Genomic DNA, 21,895 nt, shown 5'->3' on the forward strand with positions numbered 1-21,895 from the left:
CATTATTTTTTATTATTAAAGTTAATTACATTTTTCTTTTTTTTAATATCATCAATCATCTTACCTGGCATACGCTCAATCAAACATTAGATAAAGGGCTAAATGACATGTTATAATTTTTTTTTGGGCCAGAGATATTATAAAATTTATGGTAAATTGAATTATTCATAGTTTGCAAAAAGTATCGCTCTTTCTTAAATCAGATTTCACGGAGGGCAAAATAAGTACTTTTTCGGTCTTTAATATAAGACCTAATTATTAAGTTGATTTTAGTTCTAAATATAAGACATATTTTTCATATTTATCAATTTTTTTTAAATTACTTCTATGATACTCCCTCAACCATTATTAAGTAGAACAAGAAGAGATGATATTAAAAAGATCATTATAGTATTTTAGGAAAAATATGTCACATTTCTTATAATTAACTAACTTACCTAGCTTTCTTAATCCAATCAAATTAGTTAAATAAGTCTTATACTAATAATCGGCTAAGTATATACTTTATTAAGCCTCTTCCTTTCTTAATCTCACGAATGAACAGGTTCAATGTAAATTGAGAGACATAATTTCTTATCCTGGTTCTCTCATTAAAATCTATAGTACTAGTTATAGAAATTCGTCGGCTCCAAGCAAGAAAGTGAAAGCCCTACATATCATTATCAATTGCGAATTAACATATCTAATAGAAGTTGTAGAGAAAGTTATACTACATAGAAGTCATTAACATTGTGGTTTATCTCCAGCTCTAGGCGGTATATGAATGAACGGAATTGCTCTAGATGTTCATAGTTTAATCACAAAACATCAGAACTTAACATGTATTCATGAGATTCTTCGTCACAGATTCTGCAGATGAGTCCGGATTCCGAGAAACTGCACCACCAATCTGTGTGCTGCTTACAGTAGGGCTTGTTGCAGAAATTGCACTTGGGAAGCTTGAGCCAGCATTCACAGCACACCAAATCTGCGCAAGCAGTCTCTTCTGTTCCGTCATAGCCAAGGCATTTCCCGCAGTTTTCACACCTTGGAATGCAAAATATGCATGCCTTGCACCGACCCAAATTCAGGTCTCTCCGCTTGCAGGTTTCTCTTGCACAGTCATAGACCATTCTCACCTCAGAGCATCCTGGACAGATTTCCAAATCCATGTTTCGCTCGGTCTCCTCTTCTGTTCTGTTCCTGAATGCTGACAAGTTTTTGCGTTCATGGTAGTACATAGGCTCCAATGGCAGGGTCCTTTTAAGGGAAAGCTTAAGCATGTCAATATGCTCTTTCTGTAGGGTGTGGATTCCATTTATCCTTAGTGTGCTTAGGGAATGGCTTCCTTGGCACAGCATTTTAACTGCTCTTATAAGTCCTTCAGGGGTTATGCCAGTGCATGATGGAAGATAGAGCTACACCCAAATGAAACATAGAATTCAAACTCCAAAATGATGAGCTTCAAAATACAAGAAAGGAGGACATCGAAGAACCTCAAAAGCTTAGTTTAAAATCATTAATTATTGGCTCTTTCTTATTAATGACAGCAAAACGAGAAATATGTTTCAATGGTTTATTTTCTTCCCTTTCGTTTCACTCACCCAAACAGACTTTAGACTCCTTTTCCGGAGAGAGTCAAGATTGTCAAGAGCTAGCGAGTGAACCCTTGTCAAGATGGTAATCATAGATGTGAACATAAGGGTATAAGGAACTGTATTCTGTTTCCATAAATTTTATAGCGTTACATTCTAAGTCTGAATCTCAAAGCTCATCAGCCGAAATGCAGATTTCTTCACCAAGTTGACATATAAACATCACATGTAGAATTTGCAATTGGGATCTCTTTGCGCCCAATTAGACATATCCCCACTCATGTTTCTTTTGTCTATTTCCATGCCTTAATTGGGGTCCTCATTTGATATACTCAAATGAGAAGAATATAATTCATCATATGAAACAAGAATGAGACATTGTTCAAGTCACTGAATTATTGATTTTGACAAAATCACTAAAAATAAACTAATGCAAACGTAACTTTCTGTATTCCCTTGGGCGGTAAAAGAATTTCATTTCTATCTATTTCAACTTAACATCAAATTTTCAACTTACTCAATAGCCCACACAACAGAAAATAAAGGATAAGATAGCAAGACCTTTGTTATCCATTCAACTTCGCTCCCTCAACCCAATTTAACACTTCAATTCAAGTTGAGATGCAGAGCATGAAATGAACACCAAAAATTGAAAGGCTAAAGCATTGGTTTGGAAATGATAACCTTGTTTATAAAAGGGTTTTCTTCCACAACCCTTTGAAGCCCATAATCTGTAATCTTGGTGCAGTTGATGAGACCAAGAGTTGTGAGGCCCCCATTAGCCTTAGAAGCAAGCCTGACCAAAATCTGATCGGAGAGATTGGAACTGAGAGGGGGCCGAACAAGGAAGTTGCGCCAGGGCAGAACATCCTCGTTCACTGCGTCTCTGAGTGAGATGCAAACCTGCGACAAGGCGAGAAGCTCCCCCACAGAAAGATAAGGCAGTACGAGGAACAGAGCCTCATTAGGAGGCTCTGCTTTTGCTTGCGAAATTGTCAGGCCGAGACAAGAGGAGGAAGGTTTCGGAAACTCCTCCATGGTTTTAATGGAATTATGTTGGCTTATCAAGGTGAGGAATATTCATAGTCATTTTTGGACAAATGTCGGTAAGATAGAGGAAGAAATGTGTGGCTCCAAAGTAATTGGGCGACATTTGATGAATTTTTATGTTGACTGTTTTAGTAAATTCCCAAAAGACAAACACAAAGCAGACGCGAACAGAACAAAGACGAATCCATCAGATGTTGCGCAGTATTCCGATTTGCTGGTTGATGCTTTGCTGTTACTTATATGTGACGGAACTGTAAATTTCATATATCTACGAGAAAGAGTGATGTGAATGTAATTCTCGGAAGGATGAGTTCGTAATTAATTATGCAGCTTCCGTCGTGGCGCACGCATGCAATCTGTTGGCTTGGGATTTCACTCTCACGGGGAGGCACGAAATTTTAATTGTTTAATTTTATAGAAAAAACATTCTAGTAAAGATTGGGCGGGTTGCAGGACATGAGTGTGAGTGAGTGAAAAAGATGGTTCCTTAATTGCTCTGGTCAGAATAAAGATCGAGTTCAGAAGGTCATTTTTAAGTTCATCAGGCCGAAACTTTTCACTCACACCAGCACATGGCAACCCACTCGACCCTTATTGGAGTTTTGGAAAAATAACACAAAAACAATCTTCAAATTCAGGTATTTAAGATGTCAAATTTTCACTAGAGGAAGTGATACTAATTGGATATTTTATAAATATAGTGAAATGACAAAAATAGCATTGTATCAAAAAGTTTGCTAATAAGTTGTAATTGATGATGACAAGTATTGCATAGCAAATAACAAGAAATATACTGATAATGACAAATTATTTATTAATAAGTTTGTAAACTGGCAATAACAATTATTAACATGAAAAATTTGATAGCTTTTTTTTTAAACATGATATAAGAGTATTTTAGTCATTTGATTATATTTATAAAATATCAGGTCAGACACTACTTTTTTTTCCTCAAATTTTTAACTTTTAAGCGTCTGAATTAGAATATTATAATTTTTAATTTCTTTTTATATGGCATTTTTCCTAGGGTTTTCTATGTTTTATTATTATTATTATTTTAACAATTTAAAACCTTTCTTCCATATAAGGGGGGACCCCCCACTGCTATCACCCGTCCACCCCCCGCCCTTTTTCCCAGAAACTTACCCGCCTTGATGCTTAACCATAGATGCCATTTGTGTTATGGGTGCTTAACTTTTTTTTTTTTTTGTAACTAAAAGTCTAAAATAAAATACGAATGAGTGAAATCTTGGAGCTGAACACAATCATCATGTGACGTCGCATCAGGCCCGTATTTGACCAGCCAAAAGTAAAAGAACTGGGTTGGCTAACGAAGAAGATCAGAGAGGCGGTCTTAAGATTCACGGGATGTTTGGCAGCTATAAAATTTTTTTTTTTTTTACAAATAAACTCTTCCATTCCTATATTGTAAAATATTTTAAAATCATTACTTTAATTCCGTCCAAACATCCACTGCATCCTATTCCTATCAGTGGAGTTACATTTTCAAGTAGCGGACTCAATGTACGAAAAGAAAAACCTCCAATTTTTATGTGGGAGAAATTTGCGTCCATGTATATCCAAGGCGCATAAAGGAGAGTGCTCAATAACAAAAACAGCAATACTGCATTACTACCTTGGGTAATTAAATTATATATTAATTCATCAATTAAGTAAATTAGTTTTAAAAAATAATAAATATAAATACTTCAAATTATTTTTTTTTAAATTTCCTCAAATTAATTAACTCAATCATGAATACTAACTACATGCATATATTGGGGTGGTGGTTTTTTTTGTGGGGGGTCCATACATTCTGTCTAAAACGACACAATTATCTTTTTCCTGGATACATCAAACACAGAGAGTTATTGATGTTTCGCTGGAAGAGCATCACTGGTTCAGCACAGACCCGTCGCATTTATTTATATACTTTGGGGCGATGGTCATCAATATTGCTCTTACATATTCATCTCTGAAAGATCAAATCTTGAATTCTTCTGATATACATGAACCATGCTTAGGCTATCATTGCGTCATTAAGCTTCTTATTAGATTTAACACAATACTTTAAACACAAACACTTACCAGATATTTCGGGATCAGTACAGTTTATTTCCATGTTATTACCCGCATCCATATCAGTCTCCGTCCTTCTTAACTGTAGGCTAAGTTTTAGCCATGGTTGATGATCATAGATGCTTCATAAAGCACGACCTGCTGTACGGATCAGGACCAGCTAGCAACAGTATTTTGTTATCGGTCCAAGAAAATTCAGTAAACATCGTTCTGTGGTGAACCAGTGTGCTGTGACTTGCATTGTCACCCCAAATTTTACACTCAACACCTTCCCATAAAGGCATAAACCAAACCCAAAAAGAAAAGGAGGGGGAAAAACAAGAAACAGTTACAAATTGAAGCGCATCAAATACACCACAGACTATAGAAGTCTTGATATTTCCATTTTGTGATTTTACATAATGGTAAATCTTTTTGAAGTTATAATCCTGCAAAGAGACAAACATGTGACGCCAAAAAAAAAAAAAACCAACTAGAATTCATCAATGAACTAACGGTTCAACAGCTGTCTTGAAGAGAAGGATATAAACCTTGTCGATGGAAAAATACAAGAAACCACCAAGAGAATGTGTAACGTAGGAACCAAAGCTAGTACCCACGATGCAGTGCCAAGCTGGACCATAAGAAGAATCGAATTCCTGTAAAGACCAGTAAGTTTACATCATGACCTCTATCCAAGGATATTAGTTAAGGAAGATGTGCAAAATTTGTCCAAGGTTAGAAAAAATTCTCAATGCTAAAACTAGTAGAGTTCCAACAAGCGATTCATTTATTTCCACAATGCAAAGTTGGAGGTAAACAAAGGGAGAATAAGATCAAAGGACCCCTCTGTACTAATTTTTACAACAAAGGGCCAATCAACCCCTACTATGCTAGCTAGTGATTAAAAGATCCCCTCTTGTAAAGTGAAACATGTTACATATTATAACAATAATTATTTGTCAAAGAAGTTGTTCTGTCATAGTTTTTGACATGATATATCAAAACCAGTATGGCGATATTACGTTTAAGACATTTTCCATGGCTAGGATCAAAGGATAACTAAACCAAAGTTAATGAACTCCACGTAAATTAACAGCATGAATTGCAATTTTTTTTCAATTTAATGACATTGTAAAACAGCATACTCGAATCCAATGCATTCTAGACTAGCTGTACACAGTTCTTAGAAACAGCAAGATCAAGCATCCACTGGGTCAAAATGACATAAACTGCAACGACTATACCCTAATTCATTCATAAAAGACCCCGCATTCTACGGCATACAAAAGACAAACAAGATCAGCAAGCTGTGCAAGTAATAGGCAGCGTAAAGGTATAACCAAAGTTCGTCTAGCAACCTTGGTGCCCTAGTAATGAGATGAGGAACAAGATTCTCAATATCACCAGCAGAATCTAACAAATCACGTGAATGTATTAATGGTCATGAGCATGAAATATCTTTTGGTCATTCAAGTTTCTTCAATACTCAATGTTAGCTGGAAAGGTCTAAATTATACATTGTACTTATTTAACACATTTTCATGCTTTATAATTAAAAACTCACATCCAAAGGGAACCAGAGAAGGGCCAAACCTAAAAAGACACTTTCCCTTTTTAATAAGATCTTCAGCTTAATGGACTTTCCAATAGAATAAGAAAAACTATACAGCTCAAACCCCCTACAGTGTACCAGAGCGTGTGAATCCACTATGTGAGCACTACAAGTTTGTTTGCAGTGTCCTGATATCCAGTTTGTTTCACATCACCAGCAAAAATTACCCAACCAAACAGAAAGAAACCCTTTTTTTTTTTGCCAATAGAAAGAAACAATTAGATCATGTGCATTTTAGCATGCAATTCCTACCAGAAGCCCTATAAGCATAGATTAACACCACCCAGAATGATAGTTCAGTTCCATCCAGCTGAATAAAACTAGTCTGAAAAGTAGGTCCCTTCCATTAATGAGTATCCTTAACTTATGGAAACTTCAGATTACTTTAGATTAGACTTATTTTAACCTATGTGGGATATCTGATTACGTTCCATAAAATCCAAAAGTTTCCAAAATCCAAATAAACCATTATACAGGACATCGTACGGATACATAAAAACTCAGAACCCAGAAACAGATTTAGAAAAAGGAAAGTTTCCAAGGAGACTAAAATAACATAATGAACAAAAAGCTACCTTCTTGAGTGCTAGAGCGAGACGTTTACTGTCGAGCTTCTTGCCAGGCATGGAATCGAGGTGGTCACGCGCGCAACGAAAAGCGCGGTTCTGCAGAGGGAGAGGCATGTCACAAGCTCTGACACGAACATTGAGGCGATCATGATGCTCCTGCTGGTCGACGGCTTTCTTCTTCAGTATCAGACTGTTTAGAAACTTGCTTCTTCTCTCTAGCTCCTCCCCTGCTGCGTCCATCCTCTCTCATCAGTCACAGAAAGAAGATCCCTTTTCCTCTCTGTCCCAGTATATGCTTCAGATGATAGAGAGCCAGAAATTGAAATTTCAGCTTAAAGCAATGGCAAAGGAAAGGAAGTAGGCTGTGCCCTCCATCAGTTTGTTAAAAGGCCCCAGGGAAGGAAAAAGAAAAAGAGACAAGAAAAGCAAGAGGGAAGTGTACAGAGACAGAGGAAGATTGAGAAAGAAACAAGTGTTTGCAAATAAATGTATTCGTTGGATTCGGGCACCGGGTTTTGTTTGCGTATTACCTCTATCTATCTATCTATCGCTTTGTTTCTTTTAATACGTTTTTCTCTTGTCTCCATTGCGTGTAGACAAAATCGTTGGGCAAAGCGTTGACCCAGTCTACAAATAAACAATTTGCGGAGAATTTATTAGCCGATATTTATATTCCACGTATTTTATATCTTTTGAATTATGCATAAATAATTTTTTTTATTTTCAAACTTCACTTTCTCACACCGTTTACATTTATGTGCGTGGAATTTTTTTTTTTTGGTAATGAGTTGAATGCGATGGTTTCATGCAATTCAAAATTTAAAGGGAAACTAGAAAATTTTCCCGCACAATATACAGATTAACATATTTGATTATATTTAAAATTATAATAAATTACATTATCTATTATAGCTCAAGACCTACTTTTTAGAGAAGTATATTTTTTTATTCACTCAAATAGAACTTAAATTAGAAATGCAGAATTTAGGAGGAACCTATAAAAATTTAAAATCATTTATTTATTTTTCCATTTAAAGTTTTAATTGACATACTATTTAATTATGATACTCTGCATTTAATGCAATATATTGAAATTTCAATTAAGATATTATTCAAATTTAAAATTAATTATTAATTTCTTCATTTAAGTCTCTAATTGAATTTCATTTATTTATAATGTTTCTCATTTAATTCAATATATTCAAATTTCAATTAATATGTTATTCAAATTTCATTAATTAAATATATTTGGATCCAATAATATTATACCCGACCCATTTTCAAATGAATTGAGGATTATAAGTTTTTAAGAGTATAGCTGATAATTGATAGTTAATTAGATGCATGAAAAATTAATTTTTTTTCAAAAAAAAATTATAACATCATATATTTTATAGATAAAATAATACGAGTTATTATTACAGGTTAGGAAGTTATTAAAAAAAAAAGAAGAAGGAGGAATTGCCCACAAATCTCCATTTGAAAAATGTGTTGCTTATAAGTTTTCGAATCTTTTTAATAACCTAGGTCCTGTTAGGCCTAGAGAACATCTAATTAACAATTAAATGACTAAGAATGTCTTTTATAATCTAGGTCCTTAAATAAAGTGAATTATTTTTGGGCAACAAACATTTTAATGAGGGATTTTCATCTATTTTTTCTGATAAAAAATTCTCAGAGTAAACAATATCCAATAAATTTTTAAATTTAATTCTTTTCCCCCAACCTTTCTTCTCTTGTATTTTTGGGCAACATTTTTTGTTCTTTCAAATTTTTAAATATTTTATTGCTGTTTAAATGTTAGGAGAAAAAAAGATGAACACTGAATACAGTCATCTAAAAAACTAAATTATTATCTTCTGATTCTAATGCATGCATGGCATGGGAAAAATATATAGTTTAAATATACAAAATATCCATACATGAAGTCTAAATATTTTGCACAGTTTAATTATTCTACGTAATAATCACAGGATACAAAAAAATCGAAACCTGCCCCACTTTGGAAACACCCCCCTCTCCTCTCCAGAACAAAACAAAACAAAAAAAAGTCAAATCGAAGTCACCGGTAATGGTGGCCCATCCTTCCCACGAGTTGTCCATTTTAATTATGATGCCATCTTTCCAGCCAAAATATACAAAGTTACTTTGCCATCCTCTCCAAATAAATAGATAAATATCCGTACCTCACGCTGTCCATGGTCTTGTAGCAGCGTAAACAGAGCAACTGGGGTTGAAAAGAATCTCTTGAAAGTTAAAACATGCCAATTTCGTCATCATATTTCACAAAATTATGGGATTAATTTATAATTACAGAGAGTGGAATGGAACGCATGCACAGAGGTTAATTAGTTCCTGAAAAAATTGGAAATAAATCCCGTATTGGTAAATTAACGGGTAAATAAGACTTAAGGATTTTATAAAATTTAATTTCTATTGTGTGCAACGCAATTTCTTTGTTTGTAATTTATCTTTTTTTATATGTAATAATTTTTTTATAATATCTGTAACTCAATTTTTTTTTGTGCAAATAAAATTTTGTTATATACAAGTCATCTTCCTTATGTGTAAACTAATCTCTTATATTTAAATAATATTTGGTGGAAACTATTTTCTTTTTATGCAACTTATCTTTATTTGTATACAACTAATCTTTTCTTATATAATTAATTATTCTAAATTTGCTAATTCAATTTGTAATGAGAAATTTTTTTTTAGTTCTTCTTGAAAAAAAAAAGGTGAGAAATCTTTCCTTCTATTAAAATTGCTGAAATAAAAGGCCGGTGCCCTTTTTCAAGGGGGACACTGAAACTTTTTGGGACAGTACAACTATGATTGCGGGACGAGGGTCACGTTGGCCCCTCTTATATTATATTAGTATAACGACACGTAGCATATGACGAATTAACATCTAAATTCTTTATTTTGACTGTGGGAGATAGCTATATTTAGTATTTAACCATGGTTCAAATATAATTGTTTTTTAATACAAAGTACTTATCTTTCTGAAATTTTAAGGCCATGGCATTGTGTTTATTTTATGTGCTTAAGCTATTATAGATACTTTATTTAAAGGAAATCATGGCAAATGATTTTTTTCAACAAATTACTTATTTCATGCTTTTTTTTTAATTAATATGTTAGCTTACTTCTTTTTTTTTTGGTTAAAGTATAGGTATTCTCCTATTGAAGACAATCCTATTCAAGACACTGTAGGGCACTAAATGTGAACACCTCTCTCAGTAAGAATTCGAACCTTGATTCACCACGCTGTGAAAAACTAACACATATCGCTAGACCCAATCCCGTTGGTAGGTTACTTCTAATTTTGATATCTATAAATTCTAGTCCTGAAAGTATATGATGGATGTGAGATCAACTGGAGTATTTTTCAAGCGCAGAACCTCTTGCTTTGGACCTAATGTGGCAATATCTTCAACATAATTTTTGATGGGGAGAAAAAGAAGTCGGGACCAACACATGGATTTATACTCTCCCTTCGTCCATACTCATCAATCCAGAATTCCCCACATCTGGTTACAGACTTGGTAACAATATAGTCAAATATGGGGGTAGCTTAGAGAGCATGAAAAATAACAAAGGCTAACTTGAAAACTTTTAAAAGGTGGGACCAGAGTGAAGGTTTGCATAAATTATATGAATAAAATAGACATAGTAACATTAGTTGGGTCTACACTACATTTCCAATCTTTTAAACAGCCCACTCCTCTGCCTCATAAGTAATGGAATAACTGAGAAAATGAGTAAAACCAACAATCATTTTCCAGAATGATCCCGACTAGCTTCCCCACAACAAGATTTCCTATTGGAAGAGCTTACTGCTCCGTTAACATTAATCTTAACCCACCCAATAGGTGGCAACTGCCAAATTAAACGGCAACCATCAGTCACAACAATTGGAAAATCAGGATCTTGCACCTGGTTAAATCTTTTCCAAGTTTGAAGAATAATTAAGGCAGGATTAGACGGCTTATCATAGTCCTATTCAAACACACTTTTGTTTCTCCAATTCCATAAATGTCACTTGGCCACCCCCAAATCAGATTCCACATACCAGACAAGTAATGACTCAAATCGCTCTTGAAATTTAAAGCAAACCAGTCTTTCAAATGAGCGGCAAAGAAAATAGCACGTACCTTGGGTGCAGCAGCCGGAGCCACAAATCTCCAGCATATCTGCAATCTCTAAGAATATGTACAACCTTTTCCATATCAGAATCACAATGGGGACACATAGGGGAAGTTGCTGACCATTTACTATAGAAATTTCATCTAAACCTGTGGCTGTATCAATTTTCAAGTCATCTTTTTCTTGGGTCAACAATCCGTTTTGAGATGTGACTGAGTTTCTGGCGTGTTATTTATGGGGTGTTTGGATAGAAACCAAATCATGGTTTCAGAAGTGTTTTTACGATTTACAAAGTAAATATGTAGAAGAATTTGTCTCGTTTTACAGAAAAATGTTTCTGAAACTATAGTTTGGAGGTTGCTAAACACCCTCTTACTTTGAATCTGACTAATAGCTGGACCCAAGGTGGGCTTCCATTGGACTTCATTTTTTATGAAACTGGGCCTAATTAACCAGAAAATAAATTTGATTTATAAATACATTTGGGGAAATTTATTCGAAGACCGACAATTTCATGAGACAGGCGTCTACCAAAGATTCCGGACCAAGTGAAAAACTATACTACTATAACCTGACGACGTAGTTGAGAGACTACATAATTACCAAAAAAAAAAAAAAAGCTCACAACGACCTAAGAAAAATGTCTGGATGTTGGTACATAAATAGATACTGCCTTCCATCTTTAATATAAGAGTTTATTTGATTTTTATTTTGGTCCACAATATAAGACTCAAATCTATCTTATCTATCATATTTATTTATTTTTTTTAATGTAATCATTATAATAATGATAGTTCTAGTTAACACGTTTAACTAGCTCTTATATTAAAAATATGATTATAATAAGAATATTGAGGCAGAAGCCATTATAGGAGGAAGAAAGTCATCGTGTCATGCCCTGCTCCGCCGGCGGCGCGGTGGCCATGGCCAATTCACGGTTGCGTTGCTCCACATTTCCATGCCATCCGATGAGCATGTCGAAGCCGTGATTCTGAAGCTCGCGGTACTCCTGACACAGGGCGCAGGGCTCGCAGCAGCAGTGAACCAGGCAGTCGCAGCAAGGCTGGTCTTTGAGGGAGAACTGTTGCCTCATCTTGGCTCTGTAGAAGCAGGAGTACAGGCACGCACATCCCGTCACGCACGCCACCAGAGTGTACAGTGCCCCGCTCGCACCGCAAGCTGCATATTTCATCCATTCCATTCACAGATTCATTCATTCAAAGTTTCCAGACATATTAATTAAGGGAATTGCTTAACTTTAATTCAAACTCATCACGTACATGTTGAGCCTTTGTCCAGTATCTCTGCGATCTGCCCGAACGTGATGCAAGGACACCAGCACGTGATGCAACCTGCAAAAACATATATATGCATATGGCCTGGCTATTATTAATATCATCAAATTGTACTTCTGGCCCAGTCATCAGGAGCTAGCACAGGAGAGTTGTTACATACAGTTCTTGACGTCGGAGGTGCAGTCACAGAGGCCGGTGGACCAGTCCACTCGGGGCTTGGACCGAAGATGGTAGGAGGGCAGGGTGGAAGGCTGGTACTGCGAATTGGTGGTGGGTTCGGAGCTGTAAGAGTCGGTGGAGTAGTAGGAGTTGGAGGGGGCGCTCATGGGGAAGCCGGTGGTGGCGGCCGCCGGGGCGTTGTTGGGCTTCCCGTAGGCATTTGGGTTTTGGGAATACATGATGGTTCGGCAATATAATTATGCCAGCGAGAGAGAGTTAGATATGCAGACAGAGCAGAAAGGAGAAAGGTAAAGATAATAAGGAGGATGAGGATGGAGGGTGGGGCATTATGTATCAGGACAGGAGGAGATAAGGAAGAAGCAAGCAGCGTTAAGGACCGGTTCTAACTACCTTGCTATTCTGGAATTGATATTTGATACAATACCAAGTCAAAGTCAAGTTTGGATGCACAGGTCCCATCTGAGGCGTGTCTGCATCATAGAATAATATCACAAGACCGCCACAACTCAACAGAGGTATGCTGTAATATAGAAAATTCACTACTCCTGAAAAGTGTGAATATTATAAATATTACTGGTGGTGTGTATATAGATTTTTTGGAAATTAAATTCAAGAACTCTCTTGGCCAACCTCTCTATTCTCAGTTTTTTTTTTTTAGATTATTATTAATCATTTGAGATGATTTTGATGGTTGAAGTCATATAAGGACTGGGTTACTTAAGGTTAGAGCATAAAGAAAGAAAGAAGGGAAAAAAATAAATAAAACTTATCTAAAAAGAAAAAAAGGAAGCAAGTTCGAGGAAAAAGATAATAGGGATACGTGGAGGGCCAAGTTTGGTTGAGTGAAGCTTTGATAAGGCAAAATATGTGAAGGGCAATGCATTTATAAAGAAAGGGACGGACGGTGTGGACCTAGGAAGGTGGACTTCAAAGTCTTCGCCCTTGTTCTGCAGCTCGGCACTTTCATGAGCCGTGTGTGCAGTGTACAGGATACTCCTAGCAAGGGATGGGACCAAACTAACTGCTCAAATAATGCTCTGAGGGTTCTCCTAGTCACTTTTTGGTGCCGCTTTTTTTTTAAAAAAAAAAAATTCAACAAAACAAGAGAAATACTGTTATCCATAGGATTCATTAATTAGCATTAATTGGGTGATGGAACGCATGTAATTACAAAACCCGTTTATAGTTTACAAATGAGGTCTTATAAGTTAATATTTGTTAATAATGTCATCAATTTATAGTCATCTTTAAGCACGCGGGATTCATATTTCATTCACATGCACCCCATTCACTGGTCAAGGCATTTAATAATTTTCACGCGTTCAGGGAATTGGAATTTGGAAACTAATTTTCAAGTTTCCAGTGAGTTTCGGGCAAATGATGGAGAACGACCTGAAGACCCGACAGCATGGAAGAACCATTAATAACTAAATAATGAAGAGACAAAGTTATTCCCTTCAATAAATAACAGTAAACGCCATGGCTCTTCTCCATGATCTCCCTCCCAACTTGTGCGCAAATCACACGCCAACCAACACTCGTAAATGGTTAAGAAAATTCAAAAGTTAATATGCTACCTTTAGTCTTTGATATAATACATATTTGACTCATTTTGAAATACTAAAAAAATTATTAATTTATTTTAAAATATTTATATTTATCGTTTTTCTTCAAACTTATTTAGCTTTTTTTTTCCCAACACTCCACACTTATTTGTCAATCTGATAATATGTATGAATGTTTTAAAAAAATCATTTAACATATACTATTAAGTAATTTCATTACTTTCTCAACATCTTCAAATTAGCCTCTTTTATATATATATATATATATATATATATATATATATATATATAAAAAGGGGTGGGAGCAGTGTATATGAAGTGATCGATCATTTAGATAGGGATCCTAAAGTGATGGGCCTTCATTCCTACCATGACTCAATCTCCACTTACACAAAGCTCCGGCGCCTCTTCTGACATCTGCCACAACTTTAAGTGTCTAACCCACATCATCCACGGTTCACATCACCCCTTTTTCTTTCTCTGAATAGATTTGCAGCATTAACAATTTTTCTCCATCAAGCTTTAGCGCATTTTAACGTCTCAGATGTGGTAATCTGGAACAACCCCTTCATCACAGTTATCATATTCTTTTCATTTTAAAAATCTAACACTGCCCTTTATCGTTTTTCTTTTTTGGAACAAATTATTGCTCATCATTCAACTTTAGTATGCATGCATATTCCACTTCTACTATTCATAATTGATGGACATTACATGACCACAAATCTTTCACAAATAACCATAATGCTTACCACCCATGATGACACCTCTTTTGCTTCCCCCCCCCCCCTTCTTTTTACCCACAATTTACCTTCTATTATAACTTCAATCTTTTCTACAGGGCGACCACTTTGCCAACCACTAGAAATAGCGGATTTACATTAGGTGTCAATCAAGGGTGGGCTGCAAAGAAACCCAGGAGGCCTACGAGAGGAGCATTGATGTATGTAGTGGGCTCCGACTCCTGAAAGAAGGGCCTTGAATCGGGGAATGCGTCTGTATTATTATTGGGCCCGCCCACCACCGCTCCCACCAGTATATTGGGGTTTGGATTTGGGCTCAGGAAATATCGAGACCCAGCCTTGCAGCCGATGTGGGCCGGGTGGGCAGCCACCGAAGGAAGAGAGCTGCCCCGGTGATGGATCCTTTGTGGATAGCGTGCACCGTATCCCACCATGTACGACATTCCCAGTGGATTGTCTCCGAGAATGTAGTCCACCTAAGCCACGTGCAATTCACTTGTTAGTTGATCGTCATGATTATCTCATGATTCGAGTAAAATGACCACATTGTCCCTCAATCGGCAGTGACCATTAGCCTCGTGATGAGGTGGCCCGGTTCGGGGACCCGCCTACAGTCACTCAGTTACTATAAACCCAGAAAAGACAAATTCTAGCCGTTAATTTTTGTCTGATGTTGAAATTTCAGAAAGGGAATAAGTGAAGGGTTTGGTGTCACACTAGTAGGGACCCATTCATGAGGGGACTTTGCTAACATTATAAGTTAAAGAAATAAATATAAGCAATTATAAAACACAGTCATAAAGAGACTTGTGAACAAAACTAACCAATACACACACAAAAGATTCCTTCTCAGATTAAGCTGCTAGATTTTTTGACAAATAAAATGTTCTCCTGGCTTGTAAGATATTTTCTTATAGTTCAATATATTGAGAAACATTAACTCAAAAAATCGTATTTAAAAAAAAAAAAAAAAGAAGAAGAGGAGGAGGGAAACCCAAACAATTGTGTTGTGCATAAGCTAAGCAAAAGTCTGACCATAGATAACAGTGAAAGTACCTGGCGTTGGGCAAGGCGTTTGAGCAGGGCAGGGGTGGCAGTGGTGTCACCACATGGCACGACCTTATTGGCGTGGCTGAGATAATTGGAATAGGCTAAAAGCAGGAATGACAGCGACGTTACATGCTGCATGTTACTACCTCCAGCCTTGAATATGAGGCCGCCTGTTTCCAAAAATGAACCCACGACATGCATTAGTTTTACTCACTTTTGGTTGCCTAAAACAACAGTGCTCCTTCCCCACTGCAATAATTAAGGGGCATTTTCCGATGCCAGTAAATACAGAATCACTCAATCAAAGGCTTTTCTTTTCTTTATTTCTTTATTTCTTTGTTTTTTTGGTTTTCTTTAAAAAGTAAAGCATGATTAATGGCCTTGGCAATAGGCCATGATGCTTTTCCCCCCTCACATTCATAAGCACTGTGCCGTTTGCTCCGTAGGGTAATTATTTTATCAGACTACATAAAATAAGATGAATGTGTAGTTCGATCATTCATGTGGCCCATTAAAAAAAATGAGATGAGGAGAAATATATACCAGGAGAATATTGAACTTGGGCGTGGGAAATCCCTGGCAATACAGAACAGATGAATCCATCTGCGTTTCTCTTGAACGACTCAAAATACTCAGCTCTTCCCATCAACACCTCCTGCGGTAATTTAAAAAAAAAAAAGGAAGAAAATCATATAGTTGAACCATTTGGATTTTGGCAAAGAGATCTGACCCTAAACGGAATGCAAAACCCAATAAACTTGTATTCATGCAGATTGCAGACAGTAGAGATAACATTTATTAAGTTTTTCCCTTTTCTCGTTCATAATGTGCCGATAATCATTTTCACATTCTCTTCCTTCTATAATCATTCTCATTCTTCAAAAACACAAGCAGGCATAGCAAAGGAAGACAGTAAAGTCTCAATCGCTTTTGAGGAAAGTGGCTGTGCAGAAAATTATGGCTGAGAGTATGGGAAGAGCCATAGATCCAGCTTTTAAGCACATGCATGGAGCAGCAACTGATGGTGACGGGACCCACTCTCTTGCCAGACCCACAAAGGGATGGCTATTTAGAAATAAGGCGAAGACTTTTGCTTCGGATGTTCACTATTTTGATGGCAATGACTTTAGGAGCCAGTCCTGTTCAGATTGAAGGGGCAGGGCATTACGTTATAAACACATACCCCGGTAATTCTAACTCTAATGATTAATTACCTAAACGACGAATGTGCCCAGCATTGTCCAAATTATGATTGCAAAATCAGGGGCAGTTTTGTCTTTGAGAGTTTGATACCAATTATTAGAGAATGTCCAGATTGGATTCACAAAATTAGACGATGGTCCGACATGAAACCTGAAAACCCAATGAACATCATGTGCCATCATCAGCATTTTCTCACACCGACCCCTTTTATCTCTCCGCATCTTGACTTTTCACATATGCACACAGATCAGCAATACATTAAGCTTCTAAAAATCCAATACGCATTCATATGCCTTCCTTATCTAGTTGTACTATATTGCACATTATTGTTCAGATGGCATACATTCCCTGGTTGGCCCGCCAATAAGAGTATGCCGTACATCAAGTTTTCAATGATCTCTTTGTTTTCTAAACATTATAAATACGGATAATGTTCCATGCATCCAAGTTCATATAATGGATCATAACTATATTCTGTGTGTGTGTGTATAAAAAGTTGAAAAGGGTAGGGTCCAATGGAATTGTGAGTTGCCACCTAAATATAATATGGCAAGTGAATCACATTCCTCACCCACGTGATGTGCAGGACTTTTTATCTAATCATATTCTCCTAGCTTGATTGATTGCAGTTCCACATGGCAAACAGGACACAACGGGAAAAAAAAAGGGAACTAAAAACAACACATAGAAGACAAAAGCATATATATTGATATTTGATAAGCGCCCACACATTGCTCCTACAGATTAAAATCGCATATTACATAATTACCACAACATCAAAAACTGACGTGATTGAGAATCTTATGCGAAGTGGACAAAAAGTAAATATAGTAGAAGCGCGTTGTTACCTTGGAGACGAGGACATTAATCCCAGCGTGCTTGTTATCCCAACCAAACTCATTAATGGTGTCTCCTGCCCTCAACACTACCTCGTTCTTCACAATGTATTCTCTGTACTGACGCCTACGGGAAGCCTTGTGCAACCACGCTGCTCCCCACAGCAACTCGTCCTATCAACATCGGCATCAACAATTGATGTGAGAGTCAACTTCCTTCTCTTTCAATCCAACGGCTAGGAATTGTAGCATGACCTACCTGGTAACCATTGACGTCGCAGTAAAATGGGCACACGGCGCGGCGCAGGCTATTGCTGTACGCCCCACGATGCGTGTCAGCGAACTGGAACACCTGCACATGGCATAGTCACGCCGTTTCCCATCAACGGTCATTTTATCGCGATATTTTAACGGAAAAATAAAAATAAATGAATGCTCCTCACTAGTATTTGTTCATTTACAAGAAGGTACTTTATTCTTTTTTTTTTTTTTATACAACCACTTTATTCTATTTTACTGCTCGTAATGCCTAAATTTCTTGTACTAAAAAACAACCTTTCTTTCTCAAAAACTTACTAATAGTTTTTTTTTTTGCCAACTAATAAACTATAAGTAACCATAATCTGGAACGTGAATGATTTATAATTTTGCATGGAGTTATATACTTAATTGAAAAGTCGGTATTGATATATAAGACTTATTTCATATTTTTATTTTTTTAAAATTAATCTTATTATATTTATTTAATGATAATTTAGTAGAAGAGGGACAGAAAGAAAATTACCAAAAATGTTTAGGATAGTTTAAAAAAATATTATATTGATTAATTTAAATAATTTTTAATCTAGTCATTAGTTAACCAGCCAATGAATACTAACAAAGAATTTTTTTTTCCTCGGAATAAAATTTCAATGCGATTATTGGCACACTCATTTGATCACATGTAACAAACAAAACAAAAGAGAATGCAATTCCCAGTAAAGTGAATTGGTTTTATTATTTCCGTGCAAATAGTCAAAAGCCATTTCATGTCACCAGTGAAAGTTTCTTTTTCGTGTTTTGGGAAATTCAATCTATATTTTGTTACCTGCTATTTTTTTCCTGTATTCAGAAACTTTCACCAAAAGGTTAAAAAGGCAAGAAGAAACGAAAAAGAGAGAGGGCGACGCACCCTAACGGCTCGATTGAGGAGCAACCGGGAGTATGCGGGGTCACGTGATCTGAACACGATGGATGCAGCCGCTAGCGCAGCCGCTGTTTCGCCCGCCACGTCGGATCCCGGGTGGGCCCCATCGATTTTGTACGCTGTGCGCAACGTATCCATGTCCTCCGGCCTCTCCCAACAGTTGTGATCCGAGTACGGGTCGCCTACCTGCACAAAAACGACGCCAGGTCGCGCCGTCGCCTTCAGCAGGTAATCGGTCCCCCAACGCACCGCCTTCACGGCGTTCCCCCCAGCTCCGGCCCCATTGTCCTCCCGAAGTCGATGATGCTCCAAGACAGCATTGTGGTAGTGAAAGCCATCGGGAACCCGAACTTTATGTTATCGCCGGCGTCATAATAACCGCCCGTTAAGTCCACCTAAAGTGAAAACACAATGCACGTTTAGAAATAGAGTCGTAGAAGTGAAAACTGAACGAAATGAAGCTTCATATACCCCGGCAGTAACACCGTCGTGCAATGCGGAGTCACGACGCCATCTGAGGCGTTGATCGGGAGGGAGTTTGCCCGAGCGCTGGCCTTCAAAAAAGAGAATGCTCTTTCGAAGGGCGTCTGCGTAGTTGTGTCCGGCTGCTGTTGGCCGCAGAGGAAGGAGAAGGAGGAGCACAGTGAGGACGCGAAGGGCTGAGAGAGGAAGCTGAGCCGTTCGCGCCATTTTGTTTTTGCTTCCCGCAGTTAGTTGCGAATGACGAAGCGAAACCGTCGAGGGGGTGGTTATATAATCGAAAAGCGTCCTTGGATTCCAGTCCAATTTCCAATGATATAAAGCCACGTGGAGAAGGAACACTGGTCGGAGTTCGGACCCCAATGCAGGCATGGCTTGACCGATAGTCCCGGGTTTTGACCGGGCCCGGTCGGAAACCGAACGGGTATGGAACATGGAGATGGAGTTAATGTGAGTCGGTGGATAAAGGTCAAGGCTGGAAATAATGAGGGCATGTGATAACCACCGCCAATTGATTGGCGACGCGTGTAGGCCTGGAGGGTGGTTGGGACCCATAGAGACAAGAGAGCAAATATACCAATTCGGGAATGGTTAATGGAAGAAAAAGAAATTATTTTTAATTTGTTGAGTTGTGGTCATGACTTATGAGGAATGGGGAACAGGAGAGCATGTGAGTTTCAGTTGGGTGGTTGAACAGTTCATCTTTATATAATTGTTTCTATTATTTTCTATTCACGACCTGAGAACTTCAACGGTGTATGATTGGATTGTGCGAGCCAATTGGATCGTCCGATGGTTAGATTGAGTGGCCCCTACTCCTAGTCCAAGCCAGGGTTCACATGGGATCTCATCCTGTCACTCCCCTCACCCTATCCGGCTATCTCCAACTGAAATTTTTCTTACTTACTTCCAAAAGAACAAAGGTGTTGATTGAAATCCCATGCTATGGGTGTGTTTGATGTTGTTAATGGGTCATTCATAAATGTTTTTTGAGTTATATAAAACATGTTTTAATTTTAATGAGCCACTAGAAGTTAACTCATCCATGTTTTTATATGTACAGAAAAATAGTTTCGCTAGGAGATTTAAGAAAATAAGTAAAACTCACATTTTTATAATAAATTTTATTGAATCAATTGTACTATCTCTGATCCTAATTATAAGGTCTTATTTATAAGTTAGCATGGGGGTAATATTATATGTACAGATAGAGGAAGTGATAATAGCCCTAACATGCATGTGCCCCCACACAAATACAATGCAGCAATACTAATAATTAAGGAGTGTAGATTCTTGCAATTTTGCATCGGAAAAAGTGAATGTCTCTGTCTTGATCCCCACAATCACTAGAGATAACATTAAAAAATTACTATGAAAAAACGGCAGAACGCAACACTACCAGCTTAACAATGCCATACAGACAAATACATTTCAAACTTTCAGGCCTTCAGCTTATAAACAAAGAAATCACACCCCCTTTGGGAGAGAACGGTCAAACTGAGATAGACAAGAAAGAGAGAGATTACAATCGCCATTCCAATTGCTTGCCAAAATTGGATTCTGTTGTCTTCCCTACCGTGGTTTCAAAGCACTTGTCCGCAAACGATAACCTCACCACATATTTAGTCTTTTTATCCGTAAAAACCACTTCTGAAACCATGATTTTTTTTTAATCCAACACGCCCTAAATCCAACACACACATCACTATTGGCATGTATTTGTTTTTTTACAAGTTCCATGCCAGTTGCTTTGTTTTGGGTATTTCATATTTCATGGTATTTCCATATGTAAGATGCCAGGGACACGCAATTAATGTGGAAGGCAACAACTCAAAGATTCCACTTGCCCATTCTGACTGTGAGTATGCCTGCTAAAATACTATATAAATTTAAGCACAACCAGACACTTAAATTTTTATGGGTATGTAAGTTGTTTGGGCATATATGCTAATAGTTGTCATTTATTAAGTCAGAATAATGTTTTGGCGTAAAAGTTCCATCAAATATACTTTAAAATACGCCTCGTCCACTTGCAAAATATTTTGATAACGCTACGCAATCTGTGTACTTAATGTCATAATATCTAATTTATAAAAATCGATTAGGACGCAAATTAATTAAATCTCGTCCTTTTTACTAAGTCCGGATTAAGCTGCGCTATATGCATTGTTGATAAAATAATTAATATAATTTGTGACAGATTTTAAATTTTATATTACAATAATTTGCGTGATGGAAAAGCAGTAGTTGATAAAAATAAGCGAGGGAAGGAAACAGTATGATATTCTCCAATAATGCTTCCAATCATGCAAGACTGCAATTTGTGGGGGCATTCCCTTTTT

At 37.0% G+C, this 21,895-nt stretch overlaps 4 protein-coding genes across 4 annotated transcripts; all 4 read right to left on the bottom strand.

Annotated features, from left to right (window-relative positions):
- Positions 1-637: 637 nt before the first annotated feature.
- LOC114724841 (F-box protein SKIP28) lies at positions 638-2,759 on the bottom strand. Its single transcript, XM_028911289.1, has 2 exons — positions 2,259-2,759; positions 638-1,397 (listed from the first exon to the last, which is right to left on the bottom strand). The coding sequence occupies exons 1-2, from the start codon at positions 2,610-2,612 to the stop codon at positions 798-800; spliced, it is 954 nt and encodes a 317-aa protein (XP_028767122.1). The 5' UTR covers positions 2,613-2,759; the 3' UTR covers positions 638-797.
- Positions 2,760-4,567: 1,808 nt separating this feature from the next.
- LOC114724845 (dynein light chain LC6, flagellar outer arm) lies at positions 4,568-7,288 on the bottom strand. Its single transcript, XM_028911292.1, has 2 exons — positions 6,873-7,288; positions 4,568-5,341 (listed from the first exon to the last, which is right to left on the bottom strand). The coding sequence occupies exons 1-2, from the start codon at positions 7,104-7,106 to the stop codon at positions 5,186-5,188; spliced, it is 390 nt and encodes a 129-aa protein (XP_028767125.1). The 5' UTR covers positions 7,107-7,288; the 3' UTR covers positions 4,568-5,185.
- Positions 7,289-11,815: 4,527 nt separating this feature from the next.
- Positions 11,816-12,836, bottom strand: LOC114724842 (protein PLANT CADMIUM RESISTANCE 2). The gene is made up of 3 exons (XM_028911290.1): positions 12,471-12,836; positions 12,296-12,367; positions 11,816-12,194 (listed from the first exon to the last, which is right to left on the bottom strand). The coding sequence occupies exons 1-3, from the start codon at positions 12,706-12,708 to the stop codon at positions 11,899-11,901; spliced, it is 606 nt and encodes a 201-aa protein (XP_028767123.1). The 5' UTR covers positions 12,709-12,836; the 3' UTR covers positions 11,816-11,898.
- Positions 12,837-14,711: 1,875 nt separating this feature from the next.
- On the bottom strand, positions 14,712-19,771 carry LOC114724840 (endoglucanase 8-like). The gene is given in 8 exon segments (XM_028911288.1): positions 14,712-15,274; positions 15,855-16,018; positions 16,392-16,503; positions 17,900-18,061; positions 18,147-18,239; positions 19,059-19,340; positions 19,343-19,468; positions 19,545-19,771. Coding segments are annotated over 8 exon segments (1,485 nt in total). The 5' UTR covers positions 19,764-19,771; the 3' UTR covers positions 14,712-14,947.
- Positions 19,772-21,895: the final 2,124 nt, after the last annotated feature.

Source organism: Neltuma alba, unplaced genomic scaffold, assembly GCF_004799145.2.
Source record: "Neltuma alba isolate B1F8T4 unplaced genomic scaffold, ASM479914v2 tig00012201_pilon, whole genome shotgun sequence".
Taxonomy (NCBI): Eukaryota; Viridiplantae; Streptophyta; class Magnoliopsida; order Fabales; family Fabaceae; genus Neltuma; species Neltuma alba.

What these genes read in the sequence shown, in the direction of transcription:
- LOC114724841 (XM_028911289.1), bottom strand. Translation starts at nt 2,612, where the DNA reads ATGGAGGAGTTTCCGAAACCTTCCTCCTCTTGTCTCGGCCTGACAATT. An exon ending in AAAACCCTTTTATAAACAAG is followed by an intron (nt 1,398 to 2,258) that starts GTTATCATTTCC and finishes ATTTGGGTGTAG; the next exon opens with CTCTATCTTCCATCATGCAC.
- LOC114724845 (XM_028911292.1), bottom strand. Translation starts at nt 7,106, where the DNA reads ATGGACGCAGCAGGGGAGGAGCTAGAGAGAAGAAGCAAGTTTCTAAAC. An exon ending in TCGCTCTAGCACTCAAGAAG is followed by an intron (nt 5,342 to 6,872) that starts GTAGCTTTTTGT and finishes TGGTCTTTACAG; the next exon opens with GAATTCGATTCTTCTTATGG.
- LOC114724842 (XM_028911290.1), bottom strand. Translation starts at nt 12,708, where the DNA reads ATGTATTCCCAAAACCCAAATGCCTACGGGAAGCCCAACAACGCCCCG. An exon ending in CACCTCCGACGTCAAGAACT is followed by an intron (nt 12,368 to 12,470) that starts GTATGTAACAAC and finishes ATGTTTTTGCAG; the next exon opens with GTTGCATCACGTGCTGGTGT. An exon ending in ACTGGACAAAGGCTCAACAT is followed by an intron (nt 12,195 to 12,295) that starts GTACGTGATGAG and finishes TGAAATATGCAG; the next exon opens with CTTGCGGTGCGAGCGGGGCA.